The sequence below is a fragment of the Lepidothrix coronata genome, unplaced genomic scaffold, assembly GCF_001604755.1.
Source record: "Lepidothrix coronata isolate B3197 unplaced genomic scaffold, Lepidothrix_coronata-1.0 Scaffold68, whole genome shotgun sequence".
Classification (NCBI taxonomy): domain Eukaryota; kingdom Metazoa; phylum Chordata; class Aves; order Passeriformes; family Pipridae; genus Lepidothrix; species Lepidothrix coronata.
The window spans coordinates 3,038,623-3,056,692 of NW_016690248.1; the positions used below are offsets into that span (position 1 = coordinate 3,038,623).

The 18,070-nt window shown below is 43.3% G+C and overlaps 1 protein-coding gene across 1 annotated transcript in view; it reads left to right on the forward strand.

Annotated features, from left to right (window-relative positions):
* Positions 1–3,034: 3,034 nt before the first annotated feature.
* The window catches only part of GABRA5 (gamma-aminobutyric acid type A receptor alpha5 subunit), a 53,695-nt gene continuing 38,659 nt past the window's right edge, over positions 3,035–18,070 (forward strand). The window contains exons 1-5 of the mRNA XM_017818477.1: positions 3,035–3,674; positions 3,959–4,111; positions 12,131–12,252; positions 14,108–14,175; positions 14,287–14,507. Coding sequence (XP_017673966.1) covers positions 4,026–4,111; positions 12,131–12,252; positions 14,108–14,175; positions 14,287–14,507 — 497 coding nt within the window. The 5' untranslated portion in view covers positions 3,035–3,674; positions 3,959–4,025. The remainder of the gene's footprint in view (positions 3,675–3,958; positions 4,112–12,130; positions 12,253–14,107; positions 14,176–14,286; positions 14,508–18,070) is intronic.

The following is an 18,070-nucleotide window of genomic DNA, read 5'->3' on the forward strand; positions in this document are numbered from 1 at the left end:
CAATCAACCAACCAACCAAAGCATTTTCCTGACCCCAATAAAAAGTAATTGTTTTACATACTAAATTCAACATATCCTTTCAAACGTGACAAGGAGGATAAGGATTACAAACAGAGGGAATGTGAATCAGAAAGGAGTGCCTGAAGAAGCGGAAGATATGTACAAAACCGTTGCCTTCAAAGTAGCGATCTCTCTATTGCTGGCAATAACTGCTATCACAGACCAAAGCCACCGTCCTACCGGGATCCAGCCCGAAAACCTACGCGATCAGTGTTTGAGCATCCCGGTACGTGACACGCCGGGCGCTGCCCGGCTCCCCAAGCCCCCCGCGCTGTCCCCGGCCGCTTGTGTGGAGCTGTGCTGCCCTCCGGCGGCGGTGGCCCGAACAGCAGCCCTTGGCTGAGGTCGCCCACCGCAGTGACAGTGACACGGCAGGAGGAGCAGGTGGGCTCGGCGCGGCGTGGGCGGCACCGGATTGCGTGACACCCGCACTCCTCAGCTCGCCCCTTCGCCGAGTAAGGCGTTTTCGTGGCGTTGTTGCCCATGGCAGGGGGGTGGAACTAGGTGATCTCTAAGATTCCTTTCCAACCCCAAATGTTCTGTGATTCTACCATTCTTTTCTTTAAGCTTTCCTTTAACATTTTCTTGCTGTTCTGCTCCCCTGATTCCTAAGCGCTTCCTGCCTTTGCTGTTGAGAAGCAGATCTGCAGCATATGGCTTCGTGGAGAAGATGGAACTAGTCAGAGGAACCGAGGCACTGCTCACTGGGGAGCTGGAGCAAGAGGCCAGAGCACACAGCTCTTTCCCATTTGCACAAAAGTCTAGGCTTATATTCCTGTGTCTCGCTTTTGTAAAATTATTTAAAGCTCACATATTTTTACAGCATCACCTATATGGAGATATAAATAGTTCGTACCAGAAATGAAAGCACTGTAGAAAATGTGATTTAAACGCTCCTAGGCAAGAACATTATCATGAGAAACTACTGGCGCTTCATACTACTTTACTCAGATATTTTTAAGCATCCAGAAAGCTGTTCTGATAGCAACATTCATTCACAACTTCATATTTATTGAAGTCACCAAGGAACAACGAAGAACAACGTATGTCATTGGCTCTGCATTTAAGATCATAAATCATTGCTGTAAAACTTGAACACAGCTAAGCACCACATACAGAGCCATAGAACCGTAGACTGGTTTGGGTTGGATGGGACCTTTAAAGATCATCTAGTCCAAACCCTGGGAAGTCTCAAGGGAATATTGAAGAGGGGAATTACAAAGAACTGCCTGAGAAAATGCTACTCAATTGATACTAGAAAAATTATCCCTTGTTTACACAGAAATTCTCCCTGGGGCTACATTTCTAGTTTTGTTAGGTGGGAAAAAATGTAAACTGAAATTCCTAAGGACCTATTTTCAACTTAGACGGTGCATACCATGGACTAGGCATACATACAGCAGCCACCCTCTGTGGCAATGAGCTACAGAATCAATACGGATTTCAGTGGAGGGATTAAATTCACAGGCTTTTTTTATGGATATAGAGAAAAGACAAATGTTTCATTGATCCATAATGTTCCCTTAAAGACAGGCATTACCTCGTTAGATCTGGTAATTTAATAACCAAGTTTGCAGTGTTATTTCAAAGTATGATCACAGCAGTATATATTGAAATCATATATTATCATGTGTAATATGCGCACGCATACTGCATGCATCCCAAGGAATCCCCGGGAACTGGGGCTCATTTCATCATACAACATCATACAACACCCATTTCATCTTTCACATGGCTCGAAAGGCACCTGCAAGCAGTACATTATATATGTGACGAACACGTAGCAAGTGTAAAGCTCCCATTATTGAGGCTGTGAAGCAGTGCATCCATTTTTCTGGAATAGCAGCACACACAATCACAAGGAAACCTCGAAGTTACTGCAAGTCTCCTGGAATTTTTAATACCGATACAAACCCTGGACGTCTAATAATGAGGATGTACAAAGAGAGTTTATGCTGTGGATAGAAAATCCCACTTCAGCATTTAAGAGCTATGATGGTTTAGGTCAGGTCCATCGGCTACAGAAGAGGAGTATAGATACAGATCTGGGTATGTACGGGTGTGTATATATATACGTACGATTATACATGTGTGGTGTAAGGAGCATATATACCGGCAAGCCTCCGGCGTGGTGGGTGCCCCTGCCCCAAGGCTACAGGACACCCGCAGGGCTAGGCTGTGGCAGGGGCTCCCGCTCCCCGAGAACGGTCGGTGCCGGCCGGACTCGCCCGGGACCCAGGCCCGTGGGACGCTCGGTGGGACCTGCTCCCGGGAGTTCGGCGCGGGGAGCCCAGGGAGCCGCTGAAGCCTTCCGGGGCTGCGACGGCTCCGGGAGCTGCCTTTTCCCGGGAGGTCCCCGCGGGTCGGGCGCGCCCCGCACACCTCCCCGCGCTCCCGGCCGCGGTCTCGGCGCGGGGGTGGCGCGGGCGCGGCGCTGCGGCGGGGCCGCGCTTGGCAGCGGCCGGGAGGCAGCGCCGCCGCTCCCGCTCCCGCTGCCGCTCCGCAACTTTCAGGCAAACACCGCCCCCTCGCCCTCGTCCCCCCGCCGGCGGCTGGTAAGCGCCGGGCTCCCGCGCCCGGCCGGGCGGACGGAGGGCGGCGGGGAGCCCCGGCCGCGGACCCCCGGGCGGACACTGCCGCGCACATGGCCGCGGGAAACTTCGGCCGGCGGGAGGGGCGGGGGCGAGCCCGAGGGCCTCGCGGGCGCCGGGGAGGGAAGAGGGACAGGGGCGGCGGGGCGGGCGGGCAGGTGTCCCCGTCCGCGGAGCCCTGCGGAGCGGTGCGCGGCGCCCCGGGGCGCAGTGCCCGGGCGGCGGCGGCGAGTGAGCGGCGGTCCCCGGACAGGTGCGGGCGGGCCAGGGCTGCGGGTGCTCAGAAGGGAGCGGCGGCCCCGCAGTGCCCGGTAGGGAGCGGCGCAGAGATAGCGGGACCCGCTGCGGGGCAGCGCGGGCCGGGCGGGGGGAGCCCCGGGGGACGGCTTTTGCTTCGGGTGTCTTGCCTAGCCGGCGGGGTGGGAGAGTAAGTTGTTGAGCGATATAGCGCGGGGGCACAGGGTTCAGGTGGAAAATCCAGCCAATTCCCCTCAAGGTGTGTTTTTGGGGTCTGTTTTGGGTTTTTTGTTGGGTTTTCAGTGTTTCCTTTGTTTGTGTGTTTGGGCTTTGTTTTGGTGTTTATTTGGGGAGGCGGGTTGTTGTGGTTTTGGGTTTTTTGTTTGGTTTTTTTTGTTTGTTTTGTTTTTAATAGGGCACAGAGGAAAACGTTAGTGCACAATGCTGAAATTGGTGATCTGGTCGCTGAGGCAGGTATCCAGAAAGCGGCATTCACTGGAGCAGCTACATTACTGTCATTCTTCATGCTAGCGTGAGGTTTATGTGCCTTTGAGGGGAAGGTCACTTTTTACCCTCTCCCCCCACCCCCAGCAACCCACCCTCCTTTTGCTAAGCTGTGCATCAGCAGCATGAATTCCAAGAAGCAGTAGGTGTTTCTTGGCATTTCAACTGGGATTTTGGAAAGGGAAGCTGGGTATTTAATGGGAAAAAATTGCGATGAAAGCAAAGGATGCGGAGGCTGCACACAGCCCTGGGTTTGCAGGCATGTGGAAGTTGTTGAAATAGGTAAAGGGTTGAAATTGGCATTTGGAAAATGGTGACTTTTTCTTTACTTACTTATACAACAGAAAACTGGGCCACAAAGAATTTTTCCTGTTTTGCAGTTTGCTGTCAGCAGAAGGTAAAACATGTCCTTGAAGACATACAACTTTACATAAACAGCTGATGTTTACATAAGCCTAGATAAGTTTGTGAGAAACGCAGATAGCAGAAGATGCGGTGTTAGCTGAACTCAGCTATCCCGCTTTTTGTCCGTGCAATAATTTTCAAATTTTTTTGTATTGTTGCAGCATAAGAACAAAGTGAACAGCTGCACCTTCACCAAAGCAACCACCTGCATTCCTTTTCTCCTCTGGAATGGACAATGGGATGGTCTCTGACTTTATCATGATCAAAAACTTCTTCCTCTTCTGCGTTTCCATGAGTTTAGCCAGCCACTTTGGGTGAGTTGCCAATTGTGTTTGAATTTTTGCTGTGGGTTTTTTAAGTAAATGAAAAACCATGTCTCTGTGTGGTGTGGAGCAGCTGAACAAAACAACCGGGCTTTGCATTTCATCTTAATGTGCTGGTGTCAGGGGGAAGGGAGTGATTTACACTCCTGTTCAGATTTAGTCTCTTGTGTCAGTTCTTCATGCTGTTGTGGGAAGGCTTGGAGGGCACAAAGGGCACAGACCAGGCCTACAGATGCTGAGTGCTCTGACCTGGGTTTAGCACAGCTAGGGGCTGTGGTGCTCCCTGCTTCTGTATCTGTGATGCAAGGGTCTTGCACCTTCCCTCTTGCCTGATGGATGCAGGTTATAGGCAGTAGTGCAAGACTGCAACAGTGGGACTCGGTGCATGCTACTAGCTGGTACAGGCTTTTCTGGTGATTAAGCTAAGATAGTGACTGTTCAGAAGGATGTCTGAGTTTGAAACTTGTTAGAATAATTAGAAATTGTGTTTCCCTGAAGCATATAGGAAGGAATCCTGTTTTCTTATTTTTGCTTTGGGTGCTTCCCTGACAGTGATATTCTGAAAGCTATATCAAAAAAATACTGCAAGTATAGCGCTCAGAAAATGAAAAATATAATGTCAGAAACCCTCTATTTATATGTTTTTCCTATACCCAGAGATATTAAGAACTTTCCAAAATTGAGCTATGTAATGGAATCTGGAAAAAGCGTTTTGCAAGTGCTCAGGAAACGTAGGTTGATTCTTCTTTGTGGAGGAGAACAATTATTTATGATTTCACCAGAAAAAAAATGAATCCTCCCAACATTCTGATTCACAAGCACACCCATCAATTCCTTGCTATAAGAAGACACAAAATGGAGATGCAAATCAGTTTCTGATTTCAAGCAAAGTGACTTGTTCCAGATTGGAACTAGGAGTAAGACCAAACCGACTGTCCACGCTGTAAGCAAAACTTAGCCTGGTCTCCAGGACATGTCCTGTGTACACAGACGGAAGCCTGTGACCACAGTGGTTTATAGGAACAATTGTAGGACTGCACTCTACAAAGGATGCAAAGAGTTGTACACTCATTTATCCACCTTGAAAAAACTTGATCATGCTTTCACTGTGGTCTAAGGGAAAACTCTCCCAAGACTTTGTGATAGAAATGAAGAGGGCATAGATAGTGTGGGAGTGGTTTTAAACTTGTCTTTACATTGTTGTAATTCGACAAAGTATTTTCAGAATAAGAAAATCTTCATGACTGTAACCTTAAGTCCTTCTTGACTGTTCATCATCCCTGCAGAAGGCAGCACATTGCAATAGTTGAGTATGACCTGCTTGGTATGGGGGGGTCTTTTAACTGTGCTTCTTCTCTAACAGAAGAATAGATAGGTAAGGCTGTAAAAAAAATAAAATAAATCCAAACCTAAAAACAACCCAAATGCCTGAGGGTTTAACTGTCCCTTTCGACTCCAAAGAAAATACTGAATGAAGGTCCCAGGTAGGAATCAGTATAACGTGTAACCTGGCAGATAATCAAAACAGGACAGTTAGATGAAACTAGGACATTTGTTTTTTGTGAGTTAGTCAAAAAGCTTCTATGCACTAAAATGAGATCATCACATAAATTCCCCCCACCCTCCTTGCCCCCCATTTCTAATCTAGTAATTTTAGTCCAGGCCTGTAGAGATAAGCAGCTCCAATTCACTGCACCATTCACGCAGTGCCTTAGGGCTGAATTTTGACCCTGCTCAAAAGACAGAGGATGCTCCAGTGCTTCTGTTTCAGAGGCAGAAGCAGTTTCAGAGTGTAATTTGCTAAGTGCTTTGGGACTGACTCTTCAGGACAGAACGGTACAATTAACATGTAGGCTGCTGTATTAACTGCAGGAATCTAATACTGATAACACTTGCTGTTGATAGCAGGTTCTTCTTTATTAGCTTCATCCATGTTTGTACTGTGCTGTTATATTGCAGTGTGTTTTGCAATATGCTTGATAAAAGTGATTGGTTGAAAGAGCACAAATTAAAAACCAAAATACAGGAGGGCATTACAGATGAAGCAGATATTTTTCTACAGTTCTCCATAGTCATTCCATATTTATATTAAATCACAAATACAGTTTTTGCTAACATAGTTAAAGCCACCTTGGGGGATTTTGATGCACAATGCCTGGTTAAATAAACAGAAAATACGTATCTCAATCTCTTAGGCTACTTGATAAATCTCTACAAAAGTCTGTGATTGATGTTTAACGTAAATGTGTAATGACTATCGAGAATTATCCACACTAATACGCAGTAGAGAAGGACTGTAGACAGAGTTGGTAGAAGTTATTTAAAGAAAAATCGGTGAATTAATTAAAATTCAAAGATGTAGATGAACTGAGAAGAGGATGTGAAGTCTTCCCCGCCTCTCGCTCTGTTGTTGGTATAACAGTTTTATGAGTTTACATCTGCAGAAACGGTCCAGCATGAGTCAAAGCTTTTTCAAGCTTGCTTGAGTTCAGCCTTGAGTTGTATAATGTTCTAGCAACTTATTTTACTTAAGCATTCCAAGATAGTTCACAATTGTCTTGAAACTTAACATTAATAATAAGGCTAGAGAATGACTAAAAGTCAAATATAACCATCAAGAGTGTTTTCAGGTAAGACAAGAGACTGATTCCTTGTGGGCCCTCGAGGAGGCCAGGTATTGGCAGCCCTGTGAGGGTTGGAGCCATGGGTGGCTGTTTGCACGCAGATCTGTGTGAGACAAGGTAGCCTGTGTTCAGCTCCATGCTGGCCAGTCTTACTGTGTCCTGGCTTTTATTGCACAAGTCCCAGACCGTCCATGGGCACGTCTCTGGGGACACGTTGGTGATCCACAGTCCTGTTTTGGACGTGCAATTTCAGAAATCTGTCTGAAAGCCAAAACCAACAGGGACGGACGTTGTTCATGTACCCACAGTTTAGTTGCCATCTGCTAATAATATTTATAATAGTAGAAACACAGAGAACAGAAGATCCCAATTATATGTAGCCAACCCAGTATTTCTCTGTACACTCTTAAGAATTCAGTCCATGGTGTGTCTGTAGTTTCACATACTTCTTCTCTAGCTCACAGCCCTTATCACTAAGACTATAATCCTACTATTTAGGCAGAACATACCTCTCCTTTAGACCGTTATTTCAAGTTAGTCTCTGCAGCCCTAAGCAGTTAATTCTGCAGGGATATCCCTTTCCAAGTACTTGTGATGCTTGGGAGTTCTTCCTCATATTTTTAAAGACTAATTTTGTAAGAATTATCATATCTTATGCAGTCATGCTTGTCTGTTTATTCTTTTTTATTCTGTTTTCCTTTCCTTCTCTATATCTCCAGATACCTTTTTAAACCCATTAGACAATTTTAGTAATTGGAAAACTAAGTGGGTATCTAGAACTTCTTGGAGGAGTCAGACAACCATCAGTCAATCCCACTGCTGAACAGCAGACTACGGCTTCAGCATCTCTGGTCAGCCAGCTGGCCAAATATAAGGCATGTACCTGCCGTCCAGCCAGCACGTACTTAGTTTAGGAGAAGCCCTGGCATGCAATGCATCCCAGTGAAGTTGCAGGTCAGTGACCTGGAGAGCTGAGAGTACTGGGAGGTGTTTAATGACCCTGGAAGAAATTCAAGACACTGAAAGGGACATTAATTTGCAAGGGGGTGAGGACTGTAAGATGTCACTCTATAAAAAACAGGCTTTCATTGCACTGCTCACAAATTGCTCCTTCCCAGAAGGTGGTAAAATACTGATCTTTCTAAATAAACGAATTAAATTATTCTTTAAAAATATGAAAATAATATTAAATCTTCATCATTTTAGTCAGTCCTCTCCTCTGTTTAAATCTCATGTGAAAGAATTGAATCTTCATTGCACAAATTCACAAAACATCAACATTTTTAGATCTCAAGATTCTATAAGAAAGGGGTAGCAAGAGACTAACTTAGAAAAGTAAATCTGTTTCCTCTGATGTCTTGCCAGTGTCAGTATCCAAAAGTTTGCAAGTATATTTTCCACTGTCTTTCCCACAAACTGTTAATTTGTCTGAAATTCAGGTATAATTGCAATCCTATGAAGGCAAGTTATTGGAAATGCTTCTCTTAAGAGAGAGAGAAAAAAATTACATCTTTCAGTAGCAAAATACTCTTCAGTTATTTTTTCAGTATTTCTTCCCCTTTTTTTAAAAGAGATTTTGGGAAAAATCATTAAATATCTACTATGCATTTTCCTCTTAGTACAACTAAGCTACAAATAGTACCTGTTATGATTTTGACTGGATGACAGTAACATTTAAAATGGTAAATGATGTACTCATCGGAAGAGGTAGCTGAGCATATTTAGAGAGTTATTATGTTTTACGCTCATGGGCCCCTTCTGTGGCTTCTTATTTTTTCAGTTATCCTGAATTGCAATATTAAATAAATGTGATGAGAAGTATTCCTGGTTGATTTAGTTTATGTTCAATAATGAGCTTTAAATGCAATTATCTCTGAATTTTCTTAGCATTTTCCTAAGGTTTTTTTCTAGGTTTATTTTTATCCATACTGAAAATTTCTGCTATAAAAACATTTTTTGCTGCAGAGAGGCAATAATGTGCTTACCTAGTAATATGTTGATAAAACTAAATCTTTAGCTGTGTGAAAATAATTAGTAAAGGGTAGCACCTGTTTTCTCTCTATTCTTAGAGCTATATAGTATCTAATGTATGTATGTGACTTTGCAAGTACTATAAATGTCTTGCGTCATAACAGACAATCTCGGACCTTACTCCAAAATATGCATTTCACCAGCAATCTCAATAACAGAAATTAAATACTAACTTTCTGCGAAAGAAAACGTAACATTTACACAACAGCAAACAGCAATCTATCTACAAATGCAGCTTCCCATCATACTGACATTTCACTGAAATTTAGCATCAGGTGCCTTTTTTATGGGTGAAGCGATCTGCCAAATCAGATTTGGACTGCAGTTTAGCAGAAGTGCAGACTTTTTGTAAATCTTCACTGTAGTTGATTCTCCATCTTTTTCCTCTATTAATTAGCTTTTCTTGTGGAGATACAGAAGTATTTCAGTATATGGGGTGTGTGTACTATTCTTGTAAGAGATGTACATAGCTGAGATAGAAGGAAGCAGCATCAATTACTCTTGTTAGATTCAGAGGAGCAGTTATGAGAACTAAGTGTATTTTGTCCTATCCCCACAAAAATAGTTCAGTGGAAATCTTCCCTCTGAGTTCAGCTGGCTTTGAATTCAGCCATAAGCACTAAAAATAACAGGATTTTTCAAGAGCAGAAAAACGAGTGAACCTTTGTGTCCTGTGCCCCCAGCACCATATCTTTGCAATAATCCCAGCTCCACATTTGGCATCCCTTGTTCTCATCTCGCGTTGCAACACCTACATTTTACCTCTGCTGTCCTTTTCTCCCAGGATCTTTCCTAATCACCCTGGAAGTCTCCTCCATCTCTCTTAATTATCAGAGGAGGGGAGCTGATCTTGCTGAGGCTGTTTCTGACCTACATGTATGCTGAATGGCCCAGTCAGCAAGCCAGAGGGAATAGATGACTGCTAACCTTACATTTTTACTTAATGAGACGCTAATTCAGATTGCTCTCCCCTTGTCTAGTCACAGCTTCTCATGAAACTTGTAGGAATGAAATGAAGTTTGATCTCTCAACTCCTTTGTCAGACGCAGTGGAAAATGAAAATGGGTTCCTACGCTGATACGGTGTAGCAGGCAGACAGCATGATGTATATCTCTTTCTTATGAAAAAAAGAAGATAAAATAGATGAGAAAAGTTGAAAATAGTATTCTAGATATATTGGATTTTTGTGGTTTGTGCTAGGATTTTATCAAAGTATTTAGTTATGGTCGCTGCATGTAAAGAACATCTGTAACTTCTGTCTCCTGTTTGAATTCCTTTGTGTTCGTTAGGCTGCTACTTGTAAATTAATATTCACTTTTATCTGGTGAGTCCCTTTGATTACATTGACAAAAAGGTGTACAGTCTTTTATCTTGAATGGTCCAGCATGCAGGGATGGCTAATGTTTATGTAATCAGTGTGCTGTGCTGGATTAACTGTTTTTCGTTAAAGTCAAACATGTCCATGATCTTTTCTGCCTCAGTTGCTCACTGGAGGTTGTGGTCACAGCATATAAAACAGAATTAATTTGGTCTTTTGACCACGGAGAGATGAATGGCCTGAAAAATGGTCAAGATCTGTGGCTATGCCTCCACCTGCAGTGAAGGGGAGATCCTTGATGGCCTTGGGCTCTGCAGTGTGGATCTCGTTAGGGTTGCAGCAGTGCCAACTGTGCTCAGACCGCAAGGAACATCCTCAACCAGGCATTTGCATGGGCTTTGGTGTTTCAGGGAATTGGACCTGTGCTCCTACTGCCTGGCCTTACTCCCCTGTTCTGAGAGGCTTTGCAATCCTTTCCGTTTTCAGCAGAAGCCCATAAACTATCAAGGACTGGTAGTCCCGGTGTCTGTGAGAGGATATGTGTCCAAGAGCAGCTTGTTCTGAGCCAGGTCTGTTGTCTAAAACTTCCAGATCCATTACATGGATGTCAGTGAGGTCCCGTTAGTGGAAACCTTATGCAGGTAAAACCAAGTTGAGGTCCCTTCTTTCTTTGTCTGAATCCTGTTCTGCTAGGTAAGCCAAACACATATGTTGCAACCATTCTGTAAGGCAAGCTGTTCAGAGACATGCTCTGAGCTTCTCTGTTTATTTACTGATTTATTTCCCTGGGGACTGGTAATAAATAAACATGGATTTTATTTATTTATTTATTTATTTATTTATTTATTTATTTACTGTCTCCTGATGACTGTCTGGCATTGAGTTCAGGTTGCTGGAGCATAAGCAATTCCTATCTGCTGACAGTGGGCATGAGGCAGAGTATATGGTTCCTAGTGGGCCTTTGTGCCCTTTCACAGCTGGAAAATTTGTTGGTGATTTCAGCAGAGGCTGAATATTGAATAAGCACCAAGTGTGAGGAAACTTGCTGTCTTAAGAAACGTTCATTGCTTCTGCAGGTGAAGCATGCTTATGGATAATCTCCCATGTCTATTCTTTAGGTAAGCAAAGGCATTAGTAGGCAGGGGATTCTCCTAAGCATCTTTAAATGAAAATCAAACAGATTTAAAAATGCAAGTTTTAGTTGTGCTGTGAGCTGTGAGCAGCTTCCTAGGTCTGAGCCACGGATAAAATGATGAAATAAAAAAGAGTTCAAATTAAAAACAAATCTGGCCCAAAAGATATGAAATGTGGCCCACTACACAGTGCTGTTATTTGCATACTACAAGGGAGAACTAATTTATGCAAAAGAAAGAGGAGGAGTGAAGAACTGTGTTTTCTATACAGCAGTATGTTTTTCAGATACCCCAGTAGTACCCCAGTGGGATTTTTTGAATGTAGTGGGAGTTTGTTATCCTCAAATAAGGTTAGAGTTCATCCTTTGTTCTGGCAATAAATTACATAAATTTTGAAAATTAAAAGCTGTTTGGCATTTAAAGATTAGACAGTACCTTCAGGCAGACTTGAAGGTGCATCCCCAGGGCAAAACCATGCTACTCATGCAGCTCCACTGTCAGCTGGTGTAGTTCCTAAAAAATGTAGGGCTAACCTGGTGAAAACCAGTAACAGCTTTTGCTGGCCCCTTGAGCTGATCTCGCTCCCTCCAGGGGATGGAGAAATGCCAACACTTGGGAAGTTATGGACAGAGGGTCAAAGGGCTCAGGTGTCCCCTGATCCAGCACCCCAGGGTTGTACCTCCATGGCATGGATCCTTTTTCAAATCCTCCTCCAGGGAGAGCTGTTTAGGATTGCTTATAGCAATGATGAAATCACCGCAGCTCCCTGTGCTACTCAGCTGGAGCAGCAGGAGAGGACAGAGGCTCAGTGGCTCCATTGCTCCATTGCAAAGTTTCCTCGAGACTGAAGCCCCTTGAAACCAGCATGGCTTTTGACATGTTTTCTTTCATTTGCATAAAATAGCTTCTCACAAACGCCAACAGCGTCAGGAAAAGAGGACACCAATGATAACATCACCATATTCACCAGGATCTTGGATGGTTTGCTGGACGGCTACGACAACCGACTACGCCCAGGACTGGGAGGTAGGATAACGCATTGGCTGTGGCCGGTCCCCTGCTATACGGGACCATCGTCTATGTGATGCCCTTTCAGATGGGTACTTGCTCTTGGCCTTGATGAGGGAGTTGTGTTTGATTAACTAAACTAAGTCCAGAAAGTAGATTTGTCTCCTAGTAAATGGGCCACAATAAAAAAAAAAATCACTGAAAGTTGTCTTCTTTCAGTCACTGAGGTCATCTGAGGTTGGGTTAGGAGAGCATCTGTGATACATTTTTTCTGTAATTGGATACAGTTTGGGTTTTTCTTTCTGGTACTTCCTAAGATGAGCAAGACAATATGCTAGCAGGTTGCTGCGAGGTTCCCTTACTGGTCAGCCTACATAAAATTATGCTGGTGACACATATCACTTTCAAAACCAGATCCCTAAACCATTCGTTTTTAGACAACTACAGAAAATCTGTATTGATATGTCATTTTGATAACCTCTACAGCAGCTATTTTAAAACCATAGCATGTGAATGGTTGTGAATAGCATGTGAATAGTTGTGAATAGCATGTGAATAGGTTGCCATCCTAACCTTGTTGAGCCCTCCTTCAGCTCTCTATCCCTCAGATTTCTCTCATCTTCTACCCATGTGTAAACCATCTGTTATGTTTCTTCCTGGCCCTTTTTTAATCTGGCTACCCCCACCCCTTCCTCTTGTGAGACCAACACATTGCTTTCATCCCTTTCTCTCCTTCTCATCTCACTTTACACAGAGATGCTTGAAAATAGGGCTCGATGCTCTTATCTTATATAACGAACTTCTGAAATTTCTGCCCCTAAATTAAATTAGTACCGGATTTGAAAAGATGCCAGAAAGACTTAGAAACTTGAGGGCAGAAGTAATTTCACCTAATTTTGGACATCTCTAATATAGATGTCTGAAATTGGGCAGATCACCCAAGCCAGCAGAGGGGAATAGGTCCTTCCAAGATATACTTCATCTCATCCTATAGTAGGAGTTGAGTAAGTGCCGGCAATGTGTGCTCACAGCCCTGAAAACCAATTGCATGGTGGGATCCGTCAGAACAAGCGTGGCCAGCAGGTTGAAGGAGGTGATTCTGCTCCTCTGCTTTTGTGAGTACCATGTCCAGTTCTGGGGTCCCAGCATAAGAAGGACATGGACCTCTTGGAGTGAGTCCAGAGAAGGTTACCAAGATGATCAGAGGGCTGCAGCAACTTTCCTGTGAAGACAGGCTGAGAGAGTTGGGGTTGTTCAGCCTGGAGAAGAGAATACTCTGGGCAGACCTTATGAAAGCCTTCAAGTGCTTAAAGGAGCTTAGAGGAAAGATGCAGAGGGGCCCTTTATCGGAGAGTGTAGTGATAGGACAAATGTGTAACGGTTTTAAACTGGAAGAGGGTAGATATAGATTCAGTATTTGGAAGAAATTTTCATTGTGAGGGTGGTGAGGCACTGGCACAGCCTGCCCAGAGAAGTTGTGGATGCTCCATCATTCAAGCATTCAAGGCCAGGCTGGATGGGTCTTTGAGCAAACCTGATCTAGTCGAAGGTGTCCCTGCCCGTGGCAGGGCAGTTCAAACAAGAACATCTTTAAGGTCCCTTCCAACCCAAATGATTCTGCGTTTCTATGATCTGTAGAAGCCTGTCAGTCAGAGGAATTGCACCCTTGAAAGTCTTGTTTCTTTCTGATTATAAGAACAGAGTCTGGACTCCCTGCATTTGATCAGGGATGAAATGTCTCCTCAAGCATCCTCTTAATTTCAAGCTTATGGGAATTTTTGAGTGATTTGGAAATTTTTAATAGATAAATGCATCACAAGTATGTATTTCCATCTTAAAATAATTACTAATGCAAACCCCATATTTATTACAGAGAGAATAACTCAGGTGAAAACAGACATCTATGTTACCAGTTTTGGTCCTGTGTCAGACACAGAAATGGTAAGTTAGCATGGGGCTGCCAACTCTGTTGTATTTACTTCACTAAAGTCATTTTTGGAACTATTGCTTCTATTCAGATCCTGCAATACCTTGATTGTTTCTTTTTTCCAGGAATACACCATTGATGTTTTTTTCCGACAAAGCTGGAAGGATGAAAGGCTGCGATTCAAAGGACCTATGCAACGCCTCCCTCTTAACAACCTGCTTGCCAGCAAGATTTGGACCCCAGACACTTTCTTCCACAATGGCAAGAAGTCTATTGCTCACAACATGACAACCCCAAACAAACTTCTGCGCCTGGAGGATGACGGCACTCTGCTGTATACCATGAGGTAATAACCAGGATTGATTTCTTCTGATGCTGATTCCCAATTAACCCTGCAAGTACCTGTGGGGAGCATCACTTTCTCCACTCCTATTAGAACTGGGCAACCAATCTTTCACACATATTTACATGAATATCAAGAAAAATGGAGAACATAATCACTGCCTACAAGTACCAATTAATTTGTAGCTTCTGAATACTGCTAGTGCCTAAATATTTCCTTTGATTAAATGGAAGGCATATTCTCAACAGATTTGATGATTCAGTTCAGCTTTTTTATGAAGATCTGTTCTCTCTTACTGTTTGTATTTGCAGCTATAGTGCAGACTGCAGGAGAACAGTCTCCAAGACCAGAAACCGAGACTTTGTTCTGGGGCAGTACATCTCGAACCCTTGGAGCTTTTGTTATTTTTTTTCGGTTTCACTAATAGTACTAAAAGGCAAATGATCATAGGGATAAATGAAATAAGCTAGCAGCACTGTGAAGCTGCTTTAGCAAGTATTATCCTGAAAACAAAACTGAGACATTATATTGGTGTCTCAGATCTTCAGGATCATGCTTCTCATCTGATTAGAGGATACTGTCAAACTTCATCATTGCATAACCTAGATAGAAGATATAATATCGGTGATTTTAGAGGACTGTGTGAAGCTCTTCTCAGGCTAAATCCCACATCACTGTATGGCAATTTGCTCATTAAAGGTAATTAGCCTGTAGTAATTAAGACTGCTGTCTATCTTCAACACGGTTTTCTCCAAGAGCATAGTTATATGGATAACACTTGAAAAAGAGATGAAAGGAAAAACCTACCAAGCAACAAACTGTTATTCAGAGCTTTTCACATACAAGCCCAGAGTGGTGCCTGAGACCCAGTAAAGTGCTCAGGAGCCTGAAGTTGGGTGCTGAGATGCTGGGGTTTTCAGTAGGCAACCCCAACCAAGTGGGGAGCTGAACTCCTGCTGGTGCTGTGTCCTGCTGTGGGACCACATGCTGCTGCACATCAAGAGGACAAGTCACGAGTTCACTCACAGGACCTGTGGTTAAGATTTGTTGGGGCTCAAGGAGATTATGCTTTTGTACAAAGGCACCTGGAGCTCTTCAGAAGAGATAGGCAAGGTAGGAGAGGTGGAGGGGTGGCTCTGTATGTTAGAGAGTCTCTTGACCTTGAGGTCAGTGACGATAAGGTTGAGTGCTTATGGGTCAGAATCGGGGGAAGACCAACAAGGCTGACATCCTGGTGGGAGTCTGTTATAGACTTCATCCAACCAGGATGAAGAGGGTGATGAATTATTCTACAAGCAGCTGGCAGAGGTTTCAAAATCGCCAGCCCTTGTTCTTATGGGTGACTTTAACCTGATGGATGTCTGCTGGGTGAAAATGGCAGAATATTGTCAGATGCCACATGTATGATATTGAGGCAAAGCTCAACATAGCTTTTGCTATTTTGCTAGAATATTGTGTGTGGATGTGCGTGTGTGTGGAAATAAAATTTCCACCAACTATGGCATATGTGATAAGAAATGGAGCACAAAACTTTTAAAATAGCTTGCCTTCCGCTATTGCAAGTAATAACTTCAAAGAGTGTCTGCTTAAACATGAGTCAGGAGCCTGCTTTTCTAATGTGCATGGAGCTGTGCTCCTTTAGAGGCTGTAGATTTTCATGATGGGTGTTTCAGCAGCATGAGCGATGCTGTGCCAGGAGGTGGCTTGAGAATCCCCTCCCAACTTGTACAGAGATGATTGTGACAAGCAGCCAGCCCCTTCAGCTGCCTTGGCATGTCCTGATGAAGGTAACAGCTCAGCAGTTTCCTAGGATGGCTTTTCTTGAGAAGATAGGCAGCACTGGGCTTTTAGGGGGGAGAGCTGCTTGTCTCAGTGGTAGTGTGCTGTGAAGGTACTGAGTCCAAACTGGGGCTTCAGCCCCATTTCCTCTAGCTCCCATCAGGCTTACTCAGTTCTCAGGATCTGTGGATGTGTAGACAACTCTCTGTTAGCTCTGCATTCTCTTCGTTTCCAAGGAGGAATTGCGAGCTTCCCAGACTGTACGTAGGAGTATTATGTGCAGGGAGGATTGGACCCTCTGTCATTGACGGAGATGCCTGAATTGCTTTTGCAACCTCGCATCTGGCTGCCTGAATGAAGAGGAGGAAAGCAGCCAAGCCAATGCTGACCTTCCATCCTATTTCACTTCCAAATATACCAAGTATGATCAGCTGAGCAAACTTCCAGCTTTAGCACTTGTCAGGACATACGTTTTCATGACACACATGTTTACTTATAAAGAAAAATGTACTCTGCGCATATTGCGTTTGATGATATGTTGTCTAGGTCAGAAGTTGATGGGATGTATGTTGCTAGGGAAATCTGATAAATGGGCTTCTGTATTTGTGTGGCATTAAAACCCTTCTGCATGAATATAGAAACACAACATGTCCTTTAGACAGATTTCATAAGCAGCAGTGCTCTCTGCTGGGAATGACTTAATAATTCTGGTTGTCTTTCACTTGGGAGGACCTATTAGTTTTATTTCACTAATGTAATTTACAAATTACGTGCTGCTGAATGAAATATTGCAAATTCTGTTTCTGCCCCTAGAGGGGAGTATTGTCCACAGCTCCACTTTTAATTTTTTTATTTCTTTTTTTAAGTAAGGGCACTGGAATAAAAAGCACTAGAAAATATAGTTCATATTTTACTAATACGTATAGAAAATGTCTTTGTGAATGGAGGCAAAAATAAGATTAATTCCCTTTAAAAACTTAAAATATATTTCATTTATCTTATCTGAGAAATACATTTTGTAAAAAACATAGAATTCCTTAATTCCATGAAGCTATTCTGAAAAATTGGAACAGTGATTTAATCAACATTTTTAGACTAAGAAGAGAACCATCATGTTTCAGTGAGCTGCATTTTTTTTTTGCTCAGTGGGAGTTGGCAACTGGATTTCTGTAGACAGAAGTTTTGATAAAGTTTGCTGCAGAATGCCAGAAAAAATGCTGCAAAGAAGCCAAAAATTGTGTGAAGTAAAGCATACTCACTAGAGCTAAACTTTTGGACTGTGAATTAGCTTTTCACCAGCAGCTCATAGGCATTTTTTAATGATTTTCTATTAGCTGTAGATATTGAAAAATCTTTCTTGTGCTCCTTAGAGCCCTGTTCTCACTATCACTTTGAAAGGACTCCAAACTCCTTTTGCTACCACTGGGACTTCCAGGCATCTGATATAATCTGGGATTTTAAACAGAACATGGTCATATATCTGAGGAAAGTACAAACGGATTTTTCCTATCTTATTATGGCAACTGAAGATTGCCAGAGATCCTGAGAGAGCTTATAGTTAAATCTGTCCCAGTAATTTGCATACGAATAGTTTATCAGCTGGAGAATGCAGATATTTTTCAGTATGGTGTTAAAAAACTCCAAAACTTTTAGTACAGCCCTGAAATACAGTTATCTTCACTGTTCCTGGAAGATATTTATAATTCAGCAATGTGTAAGATGCCTATCCACTTGATGGCAGTATAACCACACTGCTTGCTCTGCTGTAGTACATACACAGGTCTACC